Consider the following 24000-nt stretch of genomic DNA (forward strand, 5'->3'; position numbering starts at 1 on the left):
CGGGACATTTTATTTTTGTTGCTCATGCTTTAAATATTTTTGTTTCATTTTGTGGATTGTGGAAGAACCGTACTTTCTATCAATGAAATTTGCTGCTCTTGTTCTTATGCACTGTCTCTATTTCTCTGATAGTTTGAATTCTTAGTTGATTACTGATGATTGATCCATGAATGCATTTGCAGTTGCCCCAGTGGCCATGAGTAATTTTTATAAAATCTGGGACTCACACATCTTTTTGCAACTTTTCGATGATGCCAAAAGGGGGAAGATGTGCTCTGAACAAGTGATATTTATAACCTAAATGACCTTGGCTATTTATGATAAGTGCTTAATACTCTAATATATGTTGATGTTGGATTAAGTTGAAACATGCCTAAGCTTATGGACGCACAAAGTTTGTCATCATCAAAAAAGGGGGAATTTGTTGGCCCAAGAAAGAGAATAGTTTTGAAGATTGACAAAGGAACTCAGATATGAACCAGGTCCATCACTGACAGACATAGACACCGACAGACTCAAGGCACGTGAGGTGCACATGCAGGAGATAAGCGTATTCTGGTAGAATGAGATATCTCCTGATCAAAAAGATTGCAAAAACGATAAGGAGAAGGACTCCTTATTCAGTAAGAACAGTATCTAAGATAAGGAAGGATTTAGGAGTTGAGTTTAACTAGAACTCTTCCACCAAGGAAGAGTAGCATTAGGATTCTAGTTAATTCTTTATCTACTAACTCCTATATATTGTAGAATGTTCTTATTGTACAGCAATGCACAAAAGCAGAAGTTAAGCAAGAATTGAGAGCAAAATAGCGAGGCAATTTTGCAAGCAGTTCGAGTGATATTTGAGTGTGCGAATCTGACGCTACTTGAACCAGCTAGAAGAACCAGTTCCAACTGTTATCTTTTAATCTAGTTATTTGTAGTAGGTGGTTTTAACTTGTACCTTTTCAACTTAATCTAGAAGCGTCTATAATAGGTACTTTGTGTTTTCAAGTTAGAGTTAACTTGAAGTTTGTCGCAAATAGCTGGAGGCAAGTTTGTCGCAAACAGGTAATCCTAGGTTTACAAAAGAGTTTTTGTAAATACTATGTTGGCTCACTGATTTAGTAAAGAGTTTTGGGAAAATTCTACTAGGAAGTAGGTCGTGGTTTTTTCACCTTTTGAGCCAGGTGTTTTCCACGTAAAAATCTCAGTGTTATTTATTTTATGTACTTATTATTCTGCAACAATAGTAGTTGGAACACATAGAAGAACCAGGTCCTTCTATAATCTTTGCACGCAAAAAAATTGGACACCACACGAATCACCCTCCTCCCCTCTTGTGTGGTATTGACGTATAAAACATCAGAAATAGACATAATACAAAATACAAAAGAGAGAGATTCTAGGACTACAAAATGACTCATGAAGCAGCTCACCACTAGGCCTCGGGATATCGGGGGTGCGCACCGGTAGGACCTCCTGATGCACCTGCCTCAAACCCTGCACAAAAAGTGTATCAAGTGTAGCATGAGTACGTAAACAACGTGTATCCAGTAAGTATCAAGTCTAATCTCGAAGAAGTAGTGACGAAAGGTCGACTTCGACACTCACTATGGGTCAATAATATAAAAATAAAGATATTTAAATAAACATGGTTTGTGTGATTTACAATAATCTCCTTAACAAGCAGAAATAAATAATTCTTTCATAATTTAATAATTTTCAATAAATCGTTTATCTTCACAAGCTGCAATAAAATGTCAAATTATCGTGCAATTGTTATTATTGAGCACATTTTATGCCAAAGTCATACGACCCGATCCAGAGTGTCGTGTACACTGCCGAGGGACATGCAGCACGATCTATAGATGCATCTATCTACTGCCGAGACGTTCGGCCCGCTCCACAGGAAGAGAAGGATATTTTATAAGCATTTGACTTAAACATTATTAATGAATTATATCCAAGGTAATACAAATTTCATTAACTACCTTTCAAAATTTCTCTAACAAGTTCTAATATAATTTAGGCATTTTAATTTAACAAGTACAGTGCCAAATTCCAAGTAATTCATGAATTGGGTCCTAAAACTACCCGAACAATAGCATAATAGTAGCTACGCATAGACTCTCCTCACCTCGTACGTACGTAGCCCTCCACAATTAGGAACAAATATTTATTTACAACACCTATGTGGTAAATTCCCTCTTATAAGGTTAGACAAGAGACTTACCTCATCTCAAAGCTCACTTCCCGATCACAATTTCGCGTTAAAGCCTCAATTTGCTGCCGAGAAATCTGAAACTAGCCAAATATTGTATAATTTAATCAATACATGCTCAATAATTTGAAATTAAATCATTAGGTTAATTAACCAACCCAAATTGGTAAAATTCTTAAAATTCACCCCGGGCCTACGTGCCCGAATTCCAGAAATTTTCGGAGGAAATCGTCACCCGTTACCTTAGGAACTCAAATACACAATTTGCATCCCATTCCATAACCATTTTCGTGGTTAGAATCTCATTTTTATCAAAACCTAGATTTTTCATCTAAACCTTTGATTTTCACAATTTACATGTTATAATTTACTCATAATCTATGTATTTAACTCACAATAGGTAGAATTAACTTACCTCCAAGTTGCTAGGTAAATACCCCTCTTAAGAAGCTCCAAAATCGCTCAAGAATGAAGAAGAATGGGCTAAAAATACTCAAACCCCGACTTAAATGAAAGTTCTGCCTTCTGTGATTTTCGTACATGCGGAGGTACGGCCACTTCTACGGTCCCGCATTTGCAGCTAATCCTCGCAGATGTGGTCTCCTCCAGTTGATCCAAAATACGCACATGCGGACCACTTGTTCGCTTCTGCGGGTCCGCTTCTGCGGCTCTAGCACCGCTTCTGCAGCTTGGTCGCTTCCGCGGCTTCCTCCATCGCACCTGCGCGCCCGCAGGTGCACCCAATATCTCCGCTTCTGCAACTTCTGAGCTGCTCTCGCTGGACCGCTTCTGCGGTTTCTTGCTCGCTTCTACGAGCTCGCACCTGCGGCTGTCCATGCAAAAAGGTGCGGTTATACTAGAAGCTAGAAGCTTCAGCCATTGCTCCTAAGTTCAAACTTGGTCTGAGCCCCGTCCGGTTAACACTCAAGGCCTCCGGTGCCCCGCCCGAACATACCAATAAGTTTGAAATCATAAAACGAACTCGCTCGAACCCTCAGAACGCGTAAAACAACATCAAAACCATACCTCAAACCAAATTGATTCAACTTAGAAATTTCAAATTCTTAAAACTTACTTCGAACACGCTGAAACATACTTAAACTACTCGGAATGACATCAAATTTTGTGTGCAAGTCTTAAATCACCATACGGAACTATTCTTAGGCTCGAAATTCCAAACGGACCTCGATTACTCAAAAATCTACTCCAAACCAAATTAAAAACCCTTAAAAGCTTCAAATAGCTAACTTTCACTATTAAGCGTCGAAACGCTCCCGGGTTGTCCAAAATCCGATTCGAACATACGCCCAAGTCCAAAATCATCATACGAACCTATTGGAACCGTCAAATCCCGATTCTGATGTTGTTTTCTAAAAATGTTGACCGAAGTCAAACTTAGCCTTTTTAAAGCCAACTAAGGAGCCAAGTGTTCCGATTTCAACCCGAACCCTTCCAATTCCTGCACTAACTATCCCCGCAAGTCATAAATAATAAAAGCACATACGGGAAGTCTTATCTAGGGGAACGGAATTTTAAAAGGCAAAACCATCGGTTGGTTCATTACAAAGCCTATAACCATTTTCGTGGTTAAATCCCATTTTTATCAAAACCTAGATTTTTTTTTATCTAAACCCATAATTTCACAAAATTTACATGTTAAATCTACCCCTAATCTATGTATTAAACTCATATTGTATAGAAATTACTTACCTCAATTAGCTAGGTGGAAATCCCCCCTCTTTGAAGCTCCAAAATCACCCAAGTGTGAAATAAATGAACTCAAAATAGCCTAAGTCCCGTTTTAAAAGAATCACTCTGCCTCCAGCGATTCCGCACTTTCAGTCGCTGGGCCTCATCTGCGGACCAAGGTCTGCTTCTGCGGAAGTGCCTAAGGCTGGCTGGTTCGCTTCTGCGGACAAGATTCCGCTTCTGCAGTCCCGCTCCTGCGCTTGTTTCCCCGCTTCTGCGGACCACTGGCCAATGCCCAAAGCTGCTTCTGCAATCGTCTTCTTCGCACCTGCGCCTCCGCTTCTGTGATCACCGGGCTGCCTGTGCTGCGCCGCTTCTGCGAGTTTGCACCTGTGGCTAACCCTCCGCAAGTGCGATTACACCAGAAACCTGGTGCTTCAGCTGTCCTTCCAAGTCCAAATGAGTTCTGTGCCTCGTCCGATTAACACCCGAGGCCCCGCTCAAACATACCAACAAGTTTGAAATCATAAAACGAGCTCGCTCGAACCCTCAGAATGCATAAAACAACATCAAAACTAATAATCACACCGCAAACCAAATTGAATCAACTTATGAACTTCAAGTTCTTCCAACTTACTCCGAACGCGCCGAAACATACTTAAACTACTCGGAATGACATCAAATTTTGCGTGCAAGTCTCAAATTACCATACGAAACTATTTCCAGACTCGAAATCCCAAACGGACCTCGATAACATCAAAACCCACTCCAAATCAAAATTAAAGGTGCCAACTATCAATATTAAGCGCCGAAACGCTCCCGGGTCGTCCAAAACCTGGTCCGAACATATGTCCAAATCCAAAATCATCATACGAACCTATTGGAATCGTCAAATCCCGATTCCGAGATCATTTACTCAAAATGTTGACCAAAGTCAAACTTAGCCTCTTAAAAGTCAACTAAGGAACCAAGTGTTCCGATTTCAACCCAAACCCTTCCAAATCACGGACTAACCATTCTCACAAGTCATAAAACAGTAAAAGTACATACGGAGAGTCTTATTTAGGGGAATGAGAATCTAAAAAGTGAAACGACCGGTCGGGTTGTTACAAGTAGTGCATTTAATAAGAGAAATATTTCTATCATTAGATTACAATGCAATTTGTGCAAATCGCACGATAGAATTAAAAAGATATCTTAGCTAGCATAAATGAATATATTGATCAACTAAATAAAAGGTTGATTGCAAAATTTTATAGTAAAAATAAAATATTTTTCAGCTTTTGACTCAGCAGAAAATGATACCAATAATTACTACCAAGAAAAATACTTAAATACTTTAATACCAAATGGCCTTCTGCCATACATGTTCGTTGTCAAGTTTATTATTTATCTCATATGTTAATGTCACCGTATATATAATAGACTAAATTAAAATTGATCTTCCATTGTATATAGGTTAATTTTGAAGAAAAATATGTCCATCATGCTACACAAAAATATAGATACGCCGAATAGCTTATGTAATAGCACATAAATGGTATATAGAAGTTTTGACAATAACGTCAAACATGCAAAAATTATGATACTGGTCAATGTGCTTTTAAGTATATTATTATCCCTGAATTCAACTTTTGTCTTCCGAAACTAAGGAATATCCTTTTAAATTTGTGTGAAAATAATTTTTTGTATGTTTATGTTTTGCAAATATAATAAATAAAGCACAAGGACAAACATCATAAAATATTGGACTATATTTATCGCAATATATTTTCTTGCACGAACAATTGTATGTTGCACTTTCAAGATGGATATCAAGATCGACAACAAGAGTTGTGGTTAAGGTAGAGCAACCAAAGCATTATGAGAAAATATACACAAAAAAATATTGTCCACAAAGAAGTGTTCTTTAAGATACCATCACATTAAATACTTTTAAACTATAATGGATAATTATCTAACTAACATGACAAAATTGATCATTTGTGTAAGTTTTGATGATGTTCTTTTATTTTAAATTCATGTATAATGCTAATGTAATAATATTTTTCGGTATTTAGATGATTGTTGTGTTATTAAACATAAAATTTCTCTCATTAATTAAATTTGATTGTTCCTTCATATAAATAAATGTTTAAATCATCACGTGTCATTATTAACGTGCAACGCACGTTCATAGATACTAGTTTATTAAAATATACTTATGGCATCTGTAAATAATTTAAATAAAAAATATAACAGTAAATACAGAGAAATAATTACAAACTAATACTCCATTTTGTTTAATTTTGTCAACAAAGACAAATCCTTTTTTTTTTTTTGGGAAAAGGTTTCTTTACCATAGAAAAACTTGGTACAATTTCTTTTAAAAAACCAAAGTCAATGCGTGCGTTCATAAAGTTCCATCTCTCGCACAACAAGCATCTGGACAATCTTTGACTTTGTGTCATATGAACAATTAATAATTTTTAACATTTTCCAGCCCAGTTTTCAAACGTTACCTGCTTCAAAAGTTCAAATTTTGAAGTCACTTACATGGCTCCAATGAACAGAATGATATGATCGTTAAGGATTGTTACGTTTTTCGTCTTGTTCTCCTATTGTTCCTTTTTAAAAATTCACTAATAGTATTTTTAACGGTATTAGAATATACTAGAGAGTTAGATTACCATGAGTACATTATATTTTGTGCTTAATAGTGTAAAAAAATATTTAACTTTAGATTAAGTTGATCCATAAGACATTAATTATCTATGCATATCATAATATCCATTTCATGTAACTTAAAAAATAAAGTGATAACATATTGTAATTTATAACTAGTTAAATTTTAACATAAAAAAAAAATTGCACAAAATTGCACAATCACGGTAGGTAAATTATACTCTTATGGGATGTAACGCTGCTATATCTCTCAACATATATTCGAAAGCAGTACAGAATTATACTAAAGGGAAAATACACAGTGGCAAAGGATACCTCACACCTTTGCTCTAGCGGTCCATGCCTGACATTCATTCCTTATAGAAAGCATTTTGCATAAATTTATGATGCACAATTATGTTGGATAGGAACTATTGCAGATCCATTTGTAGGCATGGGTGGGCGTTCGGATTGCGCGTGAAAATTTCGGTTCGGATTGAAGAAATGACAATCCAAATCCAATCCAAATAAGCTCGGATTGGATCGGTTTTTTTAAGTTCAATTTCAGATTAATCGGTTTGGATATTTTGAATTTTCGGTTTTGAGCTTATAAGTTGAGATGTTTCTTCTTTTTACAAAAATGAATATCCAAATGAAGTATTCATTTTAAATTGCCTAAAAAGTTCCTCATTCTTACCCCAATCATCCAAATGAAGTATACAAGTAATGAAATTATTATAAAAAAAATATAATAGCGACATTAATACGGCCGATAAGAAGTATAAATAATAAAATCATGTCCAAATAGAAAGTATTCTCACAATAACTTAATAATTAATATTAAATATATGAGATAATTATCTAGTGGGTAGTGTATTGAAGTTATTACTATTGACATATGAATAATTGACTAAATATAAAGTATAAGAATTTCGGATATCCAAAAATTCGAAATACCAAATCCAATATCCAATCTGAAATCCAAAAATTTTAAAAATTAAATCCAAAATCCAAACCAAAAATCCAAAAAATTCGGATTTCGGGTTTGCCCAAACTATACTTACCCCTGTTTGTAGGAGTTTGGTCGTAGGTATAATTATAAAGAACCTTATTAAATTGACTACAAACACAGGTGACACCATGCTTGCAGCTATTATTCAAATGTTGATGGTTCGAAAGTTTAAATGAAAAGATATTGACATATTATTCAGATATGTTTGATGATAAGAAATCAAAATGAAAAAGGTACTAGCGTATTATTCAAATGTTTATGGTTAAATTAGATATTCGAAATGAGAGTGTGAATGGTGTCTTGAGCTGATGTTGAAACACAAAAACAGTATTTGAGGTGAATCTGGAAAGAAAAATAAAAGGTTGGAATACACCACTCCCATAGGGAATCAATGTCTTTGCTAAGGTTTTTTTCACTATTTTATAGGAGTATCCGACCTCTAAGTATTTTTCGCTTTGACCTAATACATCTCACAGATTTACCTCTCGGGTTACACCATCATCAATTACGTGAATTTGTAATGTGTCATATAAAGTTTTTTACTTTTCTTTCCCATTTCGATGTGTGACTCTTGGACTAAGGTATCATGCGCACTCATTCTTCAGAAGCATGTTAGTCCTTCTTTTTGTTCGTCCTCTTCAGGCCACCTTTCATCATGAACGTCACATAAATTTCACTTAAAAAAAATTAACTTTTTTCAAATACACATTTTCCCATTTTCAATATGTCATTTAAAAGTTCAGCAATCAGCAAATGCTCATTCTCAAACCAAAAATTGTAAATACTGAAATGTTTTTTTTATGCCAAACGGGATATTATCGGACTCCTGTCCTTACCACGAGATGCTTGAAAGGGATTGCTCATAGGCCATAGCGATAAAGCTAACTAGCTAAGGATATTCCAATATGATTCCAATTTAGCTATGAATACCATTAGGATGACTATTTTTTTCTTAATATCTTTTTACATTTTATTTCGGAATTCGCTTAAATATTTTATAGATAGTACCTTCTATTTGAATATCAGGAAGCCAATCAGGTTAGTATTTTTCCTAACAGAATTCCCTGACATAGATGATCAAATTTACACTTGTAATAATATTTCTTAATGTCTCATGAGTTCTTTGAGGAGGAATATTTGCATCATACTTATACAAGCTAAGCATTATCAGTCTCCTGCCTCAGAATAAAAAGAGTCGAAGTGACACTACACAACATAAGACAACTCAATAAGCTACAAAAACAGCAAAATGAAAAGCAACTAGCCACAAAAGCAGGAAATTCCCTTTTCAGCTTTACAAATTTGAGTAACCCCATTACTATAAGGTAAAATTATTGAGTATGCCAATATCTACAGAACTCTTAGTAATTTGACCTGTATATATCCTTTAAGTACTTACAGGGTAGAAAATATTAAATAATAGATGATAAATAAATTAATATATAACAGTACATGAATTTTAAATTTTAAACCTTGTATAGACATGTCGAATAATAATGTTTATAAAATAAATTTCAAAATAGAAAGAATAAAATATGCTTTGAGCAGGACGTAAAACGGAAGAATTATTAGATTGAAACCTGTCGGCTCGTTTGGTACAAAAGATAAGAGATAATTAGTTCCGAGATTAAATTTGAGATGAGTATCCTACGTTTGGTTGAGATAAAATTACGGTATAACTAATCCCGTAATGGCGGGATTGTAGTATTCTTTTATCCCTATGGGAGGGTGAGATAACTAATCCCGAAATAATTAATCATGAGTTAACTTGTTTTCCAACCAAACGACCCCTTAGGGCTCGACTAATATAGAAACGTGCGGGGAAGTCCCACATACTTCATATGAAATGCAACTTTATTCTTTGTGTTCGAACTCGATACCCTTAGTTAAGGATGAAGGAGTATTTACTAGTCCGCGATAATCTTTGGTGATAGTACACGTAGTCTTATATCATATCATATCCAATATAAAATAACACATATATTTTCGCATAACTTAATATAAATATTATCGGAAAAAACCTCTTTACCTTCTAGGCTAAGGTATGCATATCCACTACCCTCCTCAAACCTCACTTATAGGACTATAATATGTTCTTTTTTTGTTGTTAATATAAATATTATTTAATATTATCATTCAAATACTGCATAATTATATGGCTAATCAAATATTATATTAATTATGCAAGATTTATTTTTTCTGATTCCTCCAACCAAACATTGTGGTTCGGTGGAATACATAATCCATTATAAATATGTTTTTTTAGTTATATGACCATTTTCATGGAATTTTTATGTAAGATATAGGAGATTGATACTATAAAACACATGAAATATTTGCATACTCATTTTCTTTATTTAAGTTGATTCCATTTTCTCCCAAACTTTATACCAAGCTACATGAAAGCTTATGCTGGAATTAATATCTCTAACCAAACAGCCCCTATAAGTGTAATTAGAGTGAGCTATAGGACCAAATTTAGATTCCACAATATGTCCCATTTTATCCGCTTCCCTTTCAGATGTCTCTGTCTGCCACCTCAAAATTTCAGGTCTACGCTATTTTAGCAAGTATATTAGCACTACTACGTGTATATCCAGGCCCCCACTAAATTCAAATTTATTTAAATTTCCTCTATCTAAATCCAACGGTTCCTTCAATCCAAATCATCCTACTACGTACTCGACCAAAAATGATAAATTTTCAAAATCTCATATCCATTATTTTCTATTTTGGTTCTATCTGAACGGCAGTTTTTGTTTTTCTAAAAATAAAACCAACCAACACACGGCACACAAAAGTGAACATCCTTTTCCCCTTTTCTTTTTGATAAACCAGAAAAAAAAAAGCTTCTTTCTTCATTAGATAAATCTATTTATGGCTTTAGGCAATTTTGCTTCTCTTATTCTCTGTCTTCCTCAAAAGGCTTGTTTTCTCGACATAATGAGCCACCCCATGTTCTTGATTTAGCCTAAAAAGAAGTTCCCTTTTATTTTCCTAATTGGAATGAGAACATTTTTGTACATATAATTCTTGCTTCTGAGGAAAAAAAGGATGTTGTCCGTTTCGCATAATTCTATGGCACGTAGTTCGTTAGAGGAAATGCTGGAGACTCTCCGGCAAAGGGACGAAAGTGAGAAGCCCAAAGACTTGCCACCGGCATTACCGGCTCGGCCCAAGCTTAAATCCAAGACTAGGCCTCCCTCACCTAAGAGAACGTTACCCAATAGCTTCGGAATTGAAGGCGAAGTTGAATTGGAGAAGAATACTAGCAAGAAATTAGAAGAGTCTAAAGTGTTGCAAAGGAATGCTAATTTTGGGGCTTATAAGAAGGTTAAAGGAATGGAACCTAACATCAATTATTTTATTAACAAGGTAAAAAATAGTTACTGTCATTAGTGCATTTGTCTTCATTTCTGTAAATTTACTGTCTTTATTCATATAACTCTAGTTTTAGATTGATCCGTAGTTTTTGTAGTTATTCTTATTAATTGCCTTGATTCAATGATTGATTAGTGCGTAGTTTTTTAGCTCCACGTGTTTTGTCAATTGTGTTTGCTTTGTTTACTAGTGTAACATTTCAAGGTTGTTCTAAGATGATTTTGTTATGTAACTTAGAGCTATATTTGTGTTTATTTGTGTTTCAGAAGCTTCGCATCTGGTGTCGCCTAAGGAATGGACAATGGGTATCAGGACAGATTCAATCATCTTCAGGAGAGAAAGCTACAGTACTCCTATCTGATCACAGTGTGAGTTCACGTATTCCTGTTATTTCCTAATGATGAATATTTAAATTTAACAGCTGCATCTGACTTAAAAGAACATTGTGTCATACTATAGATTGTGACAGTGCCTGTAGGAGAGCTTTTACCTGCTAATCCAGATGTTCTTGAGGGTGTGGATGATCTAATGCAACTTAGTTATTTGAACGAGCCATCAGTTCTTCACAACCTTCAACACAGATATGCACAGGACATAATATATGTGCGTAACACTAAACTGCATATATGCCTCGTTTTGTAATTTCATGTATCTCCACTTTTAATTTTTTCCTGTCCCGCTATGCTTGCAGAGTAAGGCAGGGCCTGTCTTAATAGCAATCAATCCCTTCAAAGATATCCAATTGTATGGGGACGAATTTGTTACAGCTTACAGACAGAAGCTCTTGAATGATCCTCATGTTTATTCTATTGCTGACACTGCATACGATCGAATGATGGAAGGTTTTCCACGGAACCATACTCATTGTTATTATACAAAAAAAGTTGTTAGCTCTTTTAAAAACTTTAGATGCAAGCTGATCCTAATTTCTTTGCTTTTACCTTTTGAATCGTGCAGATGAAACAAGTCAATCTATTATCATAAGGTTGGTGAAAATGTCTCTTTGTTATCTTTAGTGATGCGAGATACTTAATGTGTATTTCTACTCTGGTTCAATGATTGATGTCTTAGATAGTAATTATCAAATCATGGTGATTTTAATGACTGGGAGGAACAAATATCTCTTCATATCATACAGTGGGGAAAGTGGATCTGGGAAGACGGAAACAGCAAAGATTGCAATGGAATACTTGGCTATGATTGGTGGAGGCAGGAATGGAATAGAGAGGGAGGTGCTGCAAACAAGCTACATATTGGAGGCCTTTGGGAATGCCAAAACTTCCAAGAACAACAACTCTAGTCGATTTGTCAGTCTCTATGGCTGATTCTTTTCTCGTTTACTTTCCTTTATTTCCCCATTTGTTGCACTTGTTCTGACAGTTGTCCCTGATGGATGCAGGGAAAGTTGATTGAAATTCATTTTAGTGCAACAGGGAGGATATGCAGTGCTAAAATACAAACCTGTAAGTGTGCCTACGAAGTTTGATTCAAAGAATGCAATTTATTGTAATTGTCCTTTCATAACTGTTTTAGCATTGTTACTGACTTTTATACTTCTTTGTGCATGTCCAATGTGCTAATGCGAAAACTATGAGTAGTACTTCTTGAAAAGGTGGGATTTTCTTCTCCTCTCTACCCTGGTTTTTGTTGTTGCATTTATATCAGTACAATTGCAATCTAATTCTCTTGAAACATAATGTCTTCTTTGGGCAGTCAAGAGTAGTTCAGCTGGTCAATGGAGAGAGGTCCTATCATATCTTTTACCAACTATGTGCCGGGGCTCCACCTACTTTGAGAGGTCTGCAATTGATACCAGACCTTCTATTGTGGTTTTTTTGTTGCTTATTTCACTCGTAGGACTTCACATGGCTTTAAATATTGCCGTCTCCATTGGTTGTGATTGTTCAATTAATCAGCGATGTAACTTCATTGCCCAAACAACTTCTGTTTCTGATGCTGTGTGGTTACAACTCCTGAGATGTTTTCTGCATATCTTTCCCTGAACTGAAACTTCTGTGATCTTAAAGATGAAGCGAGGGCTGTGATTTTGAAGTTGTAAACATCAATATAATAGGATACAAGAGTAAATTAGTAGTCACAAAACTTAGTAATCCAACAAGATGTTCCTAAACATGGAAGTGGGACTGCATCCGAAGGTGGTCTAAGCTGAAAAGAAAACCATGAGGACCAAGCGATTGAATCCCAGCAGAGGCGACAAAATTAGGTGGTGTCTTCCATCCCTAAGCTTTGTGGGTAGAGTGACCCAATAACGTATGTTCTGGTGGGAGGATGCACCCAACCTGTGAAATATGAGAGCTGTGCAAGTTAGCCTGGACAACACTGTTATTAGTAAAAAAGATAGAAGTGGAACTCCGGAGCAGGAAAATCTAGAAGTTAGGCATACAGCTTATGAATCATTTATAAAGTGAGAAATTTTATTGGAGTAAAAAACTCTGTTTAATGGAAGTTCTTTCTATATTATGTGTATATAATTTTTTGTTTTACTAGAAAAGAGTACATTTAAGAGATTGAACTGACTTTTTCTTGATTTAAAAAAAAAGAGATTGAACAGACTCTTTTATTTCTTTCTGGTGCTCTATAAATTTTCTATTTCTCTTCTTTAGGAGGGCAGGGGTGTTAGTTAAGGATTTTTTTTTTTGTTGATAAATTAGTTATAGAAGTTGCGGAAAGATTTCTTCTTGAGAACTTCTATGTGATTCATTCTCAGATAAACTTAAGTTAAAAGGTGCATCAGAATACAAATATCTCAACCAGAGTGACTGCTTGGTGATCCATTATGTCGATGATGCTGAGGAATTTCATAAGCTTATGGTGAGCCTTCAGGGATAAGACATGGTCAACTTATGTTTGATTTCTGTTCTTTCAGTTCAATGCCGTGCTGGATCTTTTTTGTAATTATTTCCTTTGTTTCTCTTACTTTCACCAGGAAGCCCTAAATACTTTTAGGATTTCTGAAAGGGATCAAGAGCATGTTTTTCAGATGATTGCTTCAGTTCTATGGCTGGGAAATATAACATTCCAAGTAATTGACAATGCAATCCATGTTGAAGTTGTGCAAAGTGAAGGTGTGCTATCTTGTCAATGTAGCATTAGCTAATGTTGATCCTCTTCTACTTTTGTTCAATCTGAAAGTAAATACAGATATGATTTTCATAATCTTATACATATATAAGTAATTGTACACTTGGTCAATTGTAAGTTAGCTTTCCAACTGTGAATCTCTTGACTTAGCTTTTGCTCAGCATCCATATAATAGGTTTCAGCTTAAACACTTTCTTCCATTTTGAGTAAAGGACAGTCTATCATATTTCTCATTGTCAGTTGGCTGCTTTTCTCTGGAGTAGTTATGTTAACTCCAGGAGTACTCTTGTTAACTCCATTTCTCTGCAATTTTGAGGGTCTCTCTTAGGCTTGTCCACTTTTTGGGCCATGAGTGTTTTACATTGTTATAGAGCCTCTGTTGTTGTGATTCATGCAAATCTCTTATGCTTCTTATGATAATTCTTTCCTGCACCTCTTGTATTGTCTTACTTTGTAACAATAATTGTGAAGTTTCTTGCTTCACTTTGTTCGCAAGGTCTTCAACTTTTTAGTATTCATTTATATTCTGTGCTTCCATGGAGGCTGTTTATCTGTTTGGTTTCTCACCATCTTTTATCTTGCAGCTGTTACAAATGCTGCTAGCTTGATTGGATGTAGTGTAAGTGACCTCATGCTAGCTTTATCAACACGCCAAATACAAGTCGGCAAGGATAAGGTTGCCAAGAGTTTAACTATGGAGCAGGTTAATCGAAGTGCTTATATTCCATCTCTTGCTGATTTTCTTTCTTCACATTTTCATCCTGATATTTACCAGAAGATGTGCTATTTTCATTAATTATTCTTATATATGAATTTATCACTCCTATTTCTTCTCTTGAGAACGTGACTCATGTTGAATCTGATTCAGGCAACTGATAGAAGAGATACATTGGCAAAGTTCATTTATGCAAACTTGTTTGACTGGATAGTTGATCAAATGAACAGAAAGCTTGCAATGGGTAAAGAACAGACGGGTAGATCCATAAATATTCTGGATATTTATGGTTTTGAATCATTTAAGGTAAACTTATTTCTGTTTTAAAAAAAAAAAGAACTATTATACTGCATAGGAAGATTCCTTGTATCCAACTTGACCGTCCCATTCCCACTTTTCAGAGAAACAGTTTTGAACAATTTTGCATAAACTATGCAAATGAGAGGCTCCGGCAGCATGTCAACCGACATCTTTTGAAACTTGAACAAGAGGTAAGCATATCATGATCCTTCCAAGTTCATTCTTATTGCTTCGTCCCTTTCCTCTACTAACTTCTTTAACTGAAAGGAGGTAAAAAGAAGTCTCTTTACCGGTTTTGCATAAGCTGACTATAATGAGTGAAACTTTTTATGAGAACTGGAGCTGAGAAATTGTAGTTGTCAAAAATAGCACGTGCCTTACGCGTGCTAAACTAGCTAAGCCCCGGACAAACCGTCCCTCTCCAAGGCTCAAAGCCTGTGACCGCCTCCTCGCATGACTGACTCAATACGACCAGTTCCGGGATAAAATGTCCATTCTTAAACCGTCCCTTACGAGCCGGAACAATGATACGAGCGCCCTATATTTACTGGCCATGACTTCAATTTGTTAAGCCCACGGCGCCCCCTCGCCAATTCCTCTGCCCGAATCTTAACGGATAAGGTTGAGAGTCAAGAAACTTCTCAATCAACCCCGAACAATCTGGGGGAGATTTGCACCATAATGGTCCATGACCTCATTCGTGTCTCTTCAATGGAGACTCCACCTACACTTGGACCCTAAGAGACCCATGTCCTATATAATTCGGACTAATGAACGAGCGAAGGCATCTAATCCAATCTTTATCACCTGTCATCAGGGCAATCAAACTTCAAGCTTACTACTTCCAGCTCTCAGCTTACTTTCCATACTTAATGCTGTTTCCATTTTCACTCATAAGCTTTCTTAGAATTTCATCTCGAGCCGAGGGTCTCTCGGAAACAGCCTCTCTACCTCCCCAGGGTAGGGATTAGGTCTGCGTACATACTAACCTCGCAGACCCCACTTGTGGGACTCCACTGCGTTGTTGTTGTAAGCTTTCTTAGAATTAGCCTTGTACAACAACAACAACAAAAAACCCCGGACAAACCGTCCCTCTCCAAGGCTCAAAGCCTGTGACCGACTCCTTGCACGACTGACTCAATACGACCAGTTCCGGGATAAAATGTCCATTCTTAAACCGTCCCTTACGAGCCGGAACAATGATACGAGCGCCCTATATTTATTGGCCATGACTTCAATTTGTTAAGCCCACGACGCCCCCGCGCCAATTCCTCTGCCCGAATCTTAACGGATAAGGTTGAGAGTCAAGAAACTTCTCAATCAACCCCGAACAATCTGGGGGAGATTTGCACCATAATGGTCCATGACCTCATTCGTGTCTCTTCAATGGAGACTCCACCTACACTTGGACCCTAAGAGACCCATGTCCTATATAATTCGGACTAATGAACGAGCGAAGGCATCTAATCCAATCTTTATCACCTGTCATCAGGGCAATCAAACTTCAAGCTTACTACTTCCAGCTCTCAGCTTACTTTCCATACTTAATGCTGTTTCCATTTTCACTCATAAGCTTTCTTAGAATTTCATCTCGAGCCGAGGGTCTCTCGGAAACAGCCTCTCTACCTTCCCAGGGTAGGGGTTAGGTCTACCCCACTTGTGGGACTCCACTGCGTTGTTGTTGTAAGCTTTCTTAGAATTAGCCTTGTACAACAACAACAATAAAAAACCCCGGACAAACCGTCCCTCTCCAAGGCTCAAAGCCTGTGACCGACTCCTTGCACGACTGACTCAATACGACCAGTTCCGGGATAAAATGTCCATTCTTAAACCGTCCCTTACGAGCCGGAACAATGATACGAGCGCCCTATATTTACTGGCCATGACTTCAATTTGTTAAGCCCACGACGCCCCCGCGCCAATTCCTCTGCCCGAATCTTAACGGATAAGGTTGAGAGTCAAGAAACTTCTCAATCAACCCCGAACAATCTGGGGGAGATTTGCACCATAATGGTCCATGACCTCATTCGTGTCTCTTCAATGGAGACTCCACCTACACTTGGACCCTAAGAGACCCATGTCCTATATAATTCGGACTAATGAACGAGCGAAGGCATCTAATCCAATCTTTATCACCTGTCATCAGGGCAATCAAACTTCAAGCTTACTACTTCCAGCTCTCAGCTTACTTTCCATACTTAATGCTGTTTCCATTTTCACTCATAAGCTTTCTTAGAATTTCATCTCGAGCCGAGGGTCTCTCGGAAACAGCCTCTCTACCTTCCCAGGGTAGGGGTTAGGTCTGCGTACATACTAACCTCGTAGACCCCACTTGTGGGACTCCACTGCGTTGTTGTTGTAAGCTTTCTTAGAATTAGCCTTGTACAACAACAACAATAAAAAACCCCGGACAAACCGTCCCTCTCCAAGGCTCAAAGCCTGTGACCGACTCCTTGCACGACTGACTCAATACGACCAGTTCCGGGATAAAATGTCCATTCTTAAACCGTCCCTTACGAGCCGGAACAATGATACGAGCGCCCTATATTTACTGGCCATGACTTCAATTTGTTAAGCCCACGACGCCCCCGCGCCAATTCCTCTGCCCGAATCTTAACGGATAAGGTTGAGAGTCAAGAAACTTCTCAATCAACCCCGAACAATCTGGGGGAGATTTGCACCATAATGGTCCATGACCTCATTCGTGTCTCTTCAATGGAGACTCCACCTACACTTGGACCCTAAGAGACCCATGTCCTATATAATTCGGACTAATGAACGAGCGAAGGCATCTAATCCAATCTTTATCACCTGTCATCAGGGCAATCAAACTTCAAGCTTACTACTTCCAGCTCTCAGCTTACTTTCCATACTTAATGCTGTTTCCATTTTCACTCATAAGCTTTCTTAGAATTTCATCTCGAGCCGAGGGTCTCTCGGAAACAGCCTCTCTACCTCCCCAGGGTAGGGGTTAGGTCTGCGTACATACTAACCTCCCAGACCCCACTTGTGGGACTCCACTGCGTTGTTGTTGTAAGCTTTCTTAGAATTAGCCTTGTACAACAACAACAACAAAAAACCCAGTGTAATCCCACAAGTGGGGTCTGGCGAGGGTAGTGTGTACGCAGACCTTACCCCTACTTTACAAAGGTACTTAGAATTTGCCTTGTACTTTACATATTCAAAGGAAACATTGTACGATCGTGGATTTGGACTGTTGAATAAAACAATACGCTCTCTCTTCCTCTCTATTCACTTTTTTCTCATTTCAATTGTATTGATTATTTTGTTTGTACTGCTAGTACCCTACTTCCTTATCAACCGTAGAGTAATTACCTTCTACAGAAACTATTAGGGCATTTAAGATCAGTGGCTGCTGCAGAAATTTTTATGTTACGCAGAAAAACACAAGATTGTTAGACTCAGATTTTTCCTGTCTGTAGTTTTCCTGTGGTATTTTCGGGCTTTATTACTCTCCTGAAGATATTCCTTACAGCATCATTTTTTGATGTCGATGCAAGAACTGATGGTTTTCGTATCAGGAATATGAATTGGACGGAATTGATTGGACAAAAGTAGATTTTGAAGACAACCAAGAGTGCCTGGATCTTTTTGAAAAGGTATTTCTGCCTTTTGGTTCTTTTTCCTATTTACTTGGCGTCAGGAGTTTATATAATCTGCTAGCTTTCTTCTGTCCTGGATTATGCGTTTACTTTCGTTCTTAATTACGCAATCACACTGTTGTTGCTCTTTTTCCTTTTTGGCCTTTTACATCTTTTTCCCGTTTAGTCTTACTCTTTCCATGTTTAATTGTTGAGTTGGATGCAAAGGATAAAAATGCATCTGTTCGTATTGTCACAAGTTCTATTTGATATAGCTGCCACCACAATTTTCTTGTCGTTGTATTCCTTCTTATGGGTTAAGTAGTGAAAATGCAATATATCGAGTCAATCATAAAGAAGATCTCTGTATTTTGGCTACGCAATTTACCACATGTATTTGAATGGACATACCAGTTGATCGATGAACTGTCATTTTCCATTTTGCAGAAACCCATTGGGCTTATATCTTTGTTGAATGAAGAATCAAATTCCCTAAAGGCCACTGATTTGACCTTCGCGAGTAAACTTCAGCAGCACATCAAATCGGACCCTTGCTTTAAAGGCGAAAGAGAAGAATTTCGCATTCGCCATTATGCTGGAGAGGTCAGTTTCTTTTATAAATGCATCTTTTCTTGTCATGTGCTATAGTTCTACGGATATTAAGTAGTATTTTCTTGTCATCTAGTACTTAATTACTCAGTTTGTCTAACTCTATGGAATCTCCGAGTTAATTACTCATTGTAGTTGTCTAACTCTGGACAAAGTAATTATTTGTATTTGTTTCTTCCAGGTTACTTATGATGCAACTGGCTTCTTAGAAAAGAACAGAGATGCACTGCATTCTGACATTATTCAGCTACTCTCATCAAGTGGCGGCCAGCTACCTCGGCTGTTTGCCTCTATTTCTGCTAATGAAGATACAGAATTCTCAAGTCCATCAACCTATACAGGGGTGCCAGATTTTCAGAAGCATAGTGTTGCAACTAAGTTTAAGGTGGTTATTTTCTTAACTTCTCTATAGAACTTGATCATGCTAACAAACTGAACACTTTAGAAAATAAAAGTTTGTATCTTAGGATACCCCGATAGTTGCTCAAGGTTGTCCTTTATCAAAAACTTCTGGCAGGATCATTTGTTCAAACTGATGCAGCATTTGGAAAATACAACACCGCACTTCATATGCTGCATAAAACCAAATAATAAGCAGGTTCCTGGCATGTGTGACAAAGATCTTGTCATACAACAGCTCAGATCCTGTGGTGTTCTTGAGGTGGTTAGAATATCAAGATCTGGCTATCCTACTAGGTTAACACATCAAGAATTCACAAGCAGGTGACATACTTGATCCTTAGTTTGTCGCTGACTTGTTTTTTGGTTGCTTTTCGACTTATATGAATGCGGTATTTTAGGTACGGCTTCCTTCTGGTGAAGGATAATGCATGTCAAGATCCTCTAAGTATGTCAGTTGCCATTCTTCAGCAGTTTGATATTCTTCCGGAACTGTACCAAGTTGGATATACAAAGTTATATTTCCGAGCAGGACAGGTGAGCTCATAGTTCCTCGTTTTCTGACATGAAGATAGGTTTTCTTTTCAAACAATAATGTCATTGCCCTAATCATCAAAAAGACACACCAGAAAGTTTAAGTCTTTTCTAATTTTTACTACTATATAGTTGAAGCAAATTATGACAAATAAAAGTGTGGTGCGTTGATATGAGCGCAAGCTGGCCGGGGCACCATCCTTTTTAAAAAAAAAATGTGTTGTGTCTTCCAAACTGGTGACATCACATTGAGGCCAAAATGTGTTATGTCCTTTTGAAGAAGGCTTGTGAGTAGTCCCATGCATATTGGAAAGGACAACAATCAGAAATGAAGGAAAATATGGTTTATGGCTAACATATTTCCTCTGATATGTATGACCTATACAGTCTTCTAATGAGGCAATGGGTTTATACTATTGAAGATTGGATTTCCTTTTGTGTGCCTATCTTTGAACTTCTGTCTCTCTAACATGTAGATTGCTGCATTGGAGGATGTGAGAAACCAAGTTCTGCAAGGTACTCTTGAGGTGCAGAAGTGCTTTCGTGGTCATCGTGCTCGTCGTTACTTCCATGAGCTGAAAGGAGGAGTAATCACACTTCAATCATGTAAAGCGGATCCCTTTGCAACTCTTTTTTCCTTTTTCTTTTGAATACAATAGAAGATGATATTCATGAACAATGTTGTGTCTATCAGTTTTTTATGAGTATTTGTCCATTTGAAGACCACATTAGATATCTTCAAAGTGTTGAGCACCAGGGCTGCCATTCCGATGATTTTAGAAAAAGAATAAATATATAATTTCCTGCTATTTGAAGCAATGCTGAAAGTTCCAAAGTAGCTAGTGATATAAACCAGTTCAATTCTGAGCTGATGCATCAATATAGTAAAATTTTAAGACATCCAATAATGCTGAATTTTACCTGATATTCTGACTCAAAATTCGTTCTTGTAGTTATTCGGGGTGAAATAGCAAGAAACCGGTATAATACTTCGGTGGGATCTAAGGTGAAGGTGGCTCACAAAAATGATGAGCAGCTGGTGGCTGTTGTGCAGATACAATCAGGTAAAGTTATTTGTATTGGTATCTCTGTGATTATGAAATCAAATAGATTTACACGTCTTTTTTATTGCAGCTATTCGTGGATGGTTGGCTCGAAAGGATCTTAATAAACTGCAGAGTGCAAAAACGTTAAATGTAGACATCCCAAAAACAGGCAGAAAAATGGAGGTCAAGGTACTCTATCATAAGGATTCAAAGATATCCTTACTAGGTCACTTTGCCTCAGTTTTTGTTCTCTTAATTGAACATATAACAGAATAATTGGTTTTCTATAAAAGCTTTTCCATACATTTTTATTGAACTTTTCTTCTTTCTTCGTTCAGAATTGTAAAATCTGCTTCGGGACTAATATCTTTAAGAATTTGGTGGCCTGTTTGATGAAGCCAACTTTAGGTATTCCTTTTTTTTTTTTTCATTTTTTTTGGAATCCAATTTTGGGTATGCAATTGCATTTCTGATTTCAGGGTTCGGGGGAGTCTTTTTCCTTGTTTTATTCTTACTTTGGAAGATGAAATGCATTGGCATCTCGAAAATGCCGAGTATTTCATTATTAAGATTGAAAGAAAAAGACAGTGAGGGAAAACTGGGTAGGGAGGCCTTTTTTGGTTTATACATTAGTCCTTCCCCACTCCCCTTGTAGAAGCAAAAAAAAAAGAAAAAAAGAACAGCTTGCGAAGAGTTACTGACTGATCAATCAGGATAATGGCTTCATTTTCTTGCTTTCCTTTTTTCTTAATTCTTATTGCACTATGGCTTCTCAGTCTTGAAGTCTGATATTAGCCTAAATGCAAACAGTGGAGGCAACACTGTAGTCTTTAATATTTTTTTTTGACTGCTTGAGAACCTGATTGATGCTGTAGTAAGTTTGAATTTTTTATGCAAGCAGGAGTTGCCTCGAGAAATTTTACCTTCTGCTGTAGAAGACCTCGAAAGGCGGGTTTTAAAGGCTGAGGCAACCCTTGGAGAGAAGGAAATGGAAAATGTTGCCCTGAAGGAACAAGTAAACCTATTCGAGGCCCGATGCCTAGAATATGAGGTCAAGATGAGGTCAATGGAAGAGATGTGGCAAAAGCAAACGGCATCATTGCAGGTGAGTAAGCTGCAATATGATCCTAGATAGTTAATCCGTCCCAATTTATGTGATACTTTTCATTTTGTCAAGATTCAAACTTTTTTTTCGAAATAAATTTACATATATGGAAACTACGTAAAAAGTAATATAAATCGCAATAATTAAAATTTTAAAATATTTAAAAGGCTTATGAAAAATTATAGTTAAAGAATAATTATCTGACTCTCGAAATCTGAACATTGTCACCTAAATTGGGACGGAGGGAGTACTTGGTATCCGTTGTTCTATGGAGCTCTACTGATATTGCTACTGCTTCTTCTCACTTCTCTGGTCCAATTGAGAATTAGTTTGAGAAATGATAATTTTTCCTGAGATAGGCAACATCCTTTTTCTTTACCGTGTCTCGTGTCTGGAGAGATATCGGGTATAAAGATAGCATCCTTACCATTTCTTTTAATAAGAAGATTGAAGCCTGATGATGGTAAATGAAAACAAAAATTTTCCTTCATTGGCTGGTCTACTTTGTCCCTTTCATCATTCGCATCAGCAGATCTTCTTTTGTTTTGAAACAATATTTTTATTGCTTGGCTGATCACCATGTCCCTTTCATTGGCTGAAAACAAAATTGAAGCCTGATGATAGTAAATGAAAACAGAATTTTCTTTGATTGGCTGATGGTATTTTATATTTCTATTGGAAATTGAGTTTATACTAAGGTAACTGTAACATTGAATGATGAAATTTCTAATTTGGTGATACATCAATTGTTTTGCCAAAGCAGGCTAGTCTGGCTGCTGCCAAGAACAGTCTTGGTGCTGGTGATACTACTGGTCGACCTGGAAAGCCTGAAGGTTCCCCATCTCCTCGCTATTATGATTCTGATGACGCAACATCTATGGACACTCCTGCGGGATGCACTCCAGTTAAATTTACTAACAACAGCTTAGGTGTTGGAGCTAATAGAGAGGTTAATGGTGGTTTAGCCATAGTCAGCCACCTCACACTGGAATTTGAGCAGCGAAAGCAGAATTTTGACGATGAAGCCTTGGCAATTGTTCACTTGAAACCAGGGCAGTTACATTCTACTAATCCTGCAGATGAGTACCGAAGACTGAAGTGCAGGTTTGAGGAATGGAAAAAAGATTACAAGGTCCGGTTAAAGGAGACAAAGACAAAAGTACACAAACTTGGTTGTTCTAAAGCAGGGAAGAATCGTAGAAAATGGTGGGGTAAGAAGAGCAAGTGATTTTAGGTTAAGATCAGTCGTTTTCTTCCTTAGGTATTAAAATATATAGGTGAAACTAATTCTCCCAACTTGTGGTTGGTAATATAGCAGCGTTGGTGGAGATTGGGAAATAGTGTGTGCGCTCGGTTATGGATCCCCTGATCCCTCCCCTAGATAGTTAAGAGCTTGTTTGTAAATAGCCTGCTGTAAACAATGCTAGGTTGTGGAATTACACATTAGATAGCTTTGCCAGAATAGGACTAGAGTTTTCTCAGTCCACATGCTTTTGCATTTAGCAAATGTTGTAATTAGTTGTTACTGAAAGATGGTGATGTGATTACTTGATTGTTTACAACTCCATAATGAGTTGCCAAACGTAATAGAGAGCGTTTGTTATTCTCATCTCATATCCTGTTTCTTGTGAGCTGAAGGAGCTCAAAGTCCATACAGAAA

The 24000-nt window shown here is 37.1% G+C and overlaps 1 protein-coding gene across 3 annotated transcripts; it reads left to right on the forward strand.

The window, feature by feature from the left end:
• The first annotated feature begins 10279 nt into the window (after positions 1 to 10279).
• Positions 10280 to 23954, forward strand: LOC104098851 (myosin-2-like). 3 transcript variants are annotated; one of them, XM_009605682.4, is made up of 24 exons: positions 10280 to 10922; positions 11195 to 11296; positions 11388 to 11531; positions 11620 to 11770; positions 11886 to 11913; positions 12067 to 12235; positions 12328 to 12391; positions 12527 to 12540; positions 12642 to 12726; positions 13657 to 13760; positions 13876 to 14014; positions 14615 to 14733; positions 14899 to 15051; positions 15147 to 15236; positions 18588 to 18665; positions 19095 to 19250; positions 19438 to 19641; positions 19774 to 19979; positions 20057 to 20192; positions 20666 to 20795; positions 21143 to 21253; positions 21324 to 21424; positions 21574 to 21643; positions 22137 to 22224. In XM_009605682.4, exons 1-24 carry the CDS (start codon positions 10602 to 10604, stop codon positions 22199 to 22201), a joined length of 2940 nt encoding a protein of 979 aa, XP_009603977.1. In that variant the 5' UTR covers positions 10280 to 10601; the 3' UTR covers positions 22202 to 22224. The 3 variants fall into 3 exon arrangements, with proteins under 3 accessions (XP_009603977.1, XP_009603974.1, XP_009603975.1); XM_009605679.4 differs by lacking the exon at positions 21574 to 21643 and adding an exon at positions 23101 to 23954 and having other exon boundaries at positions 10285 to 10922; positions 22137 to 22340; XM_009605680.4 differs by lacking the exon at positions 21574 to 21643 and adding an exon at positions 23104 to 23954 and having other exon boundaries at positions 10289 to 10922; positions 22137 to 22340.
• The last annotated feature ends 46 nt before the right edge of the window (positions 23955 to 24000 follow it).

The sequence above is a fragment of the Nicotiana tomentosiformis genome, chromosome 7 (assembly GCF_000390325.3).
Source record: "Nicotiana tomentosiformis chromosome 7, ASM39032v3, whole genome shotgun sequence".
Classification (NCBI taxonomy): domain Eukaryota; kingdom Viridiplantae; phylum Streptophyta; class Magnoliopsida; order Solanales; family Solanaceae; genus Nicotiana; species Nicotiana tomentosiformis.

What these genes read in the sequence shown, in the direction of transcription:
- LOC104098851 (XM_009605679.4), top strand. Translation starts at nt 10,602, where the DNA reads ATGTTGTCCGTTTCGCATAATTCTATGGCACGTAGTTCGTTAGAGGAA. An exon ending in GCCTGGATCTTTTTGAAAAG is followed by an intron (nt 18,666 to 19,094) that starts GTATTTCTGCCT and finishes TCCATTTTGCAG; the next exon opens with AAACCCATTGGGCTTATATC. An exon ending in TATATTTCCGAGCAGGACAG is followed by an intron (nt 20,193 to 20,665) that starts GTGAGCTCATAG and finishes TCTAACATGTAG; the next exon opens with ATTGCTGCATTGGAGGATGT.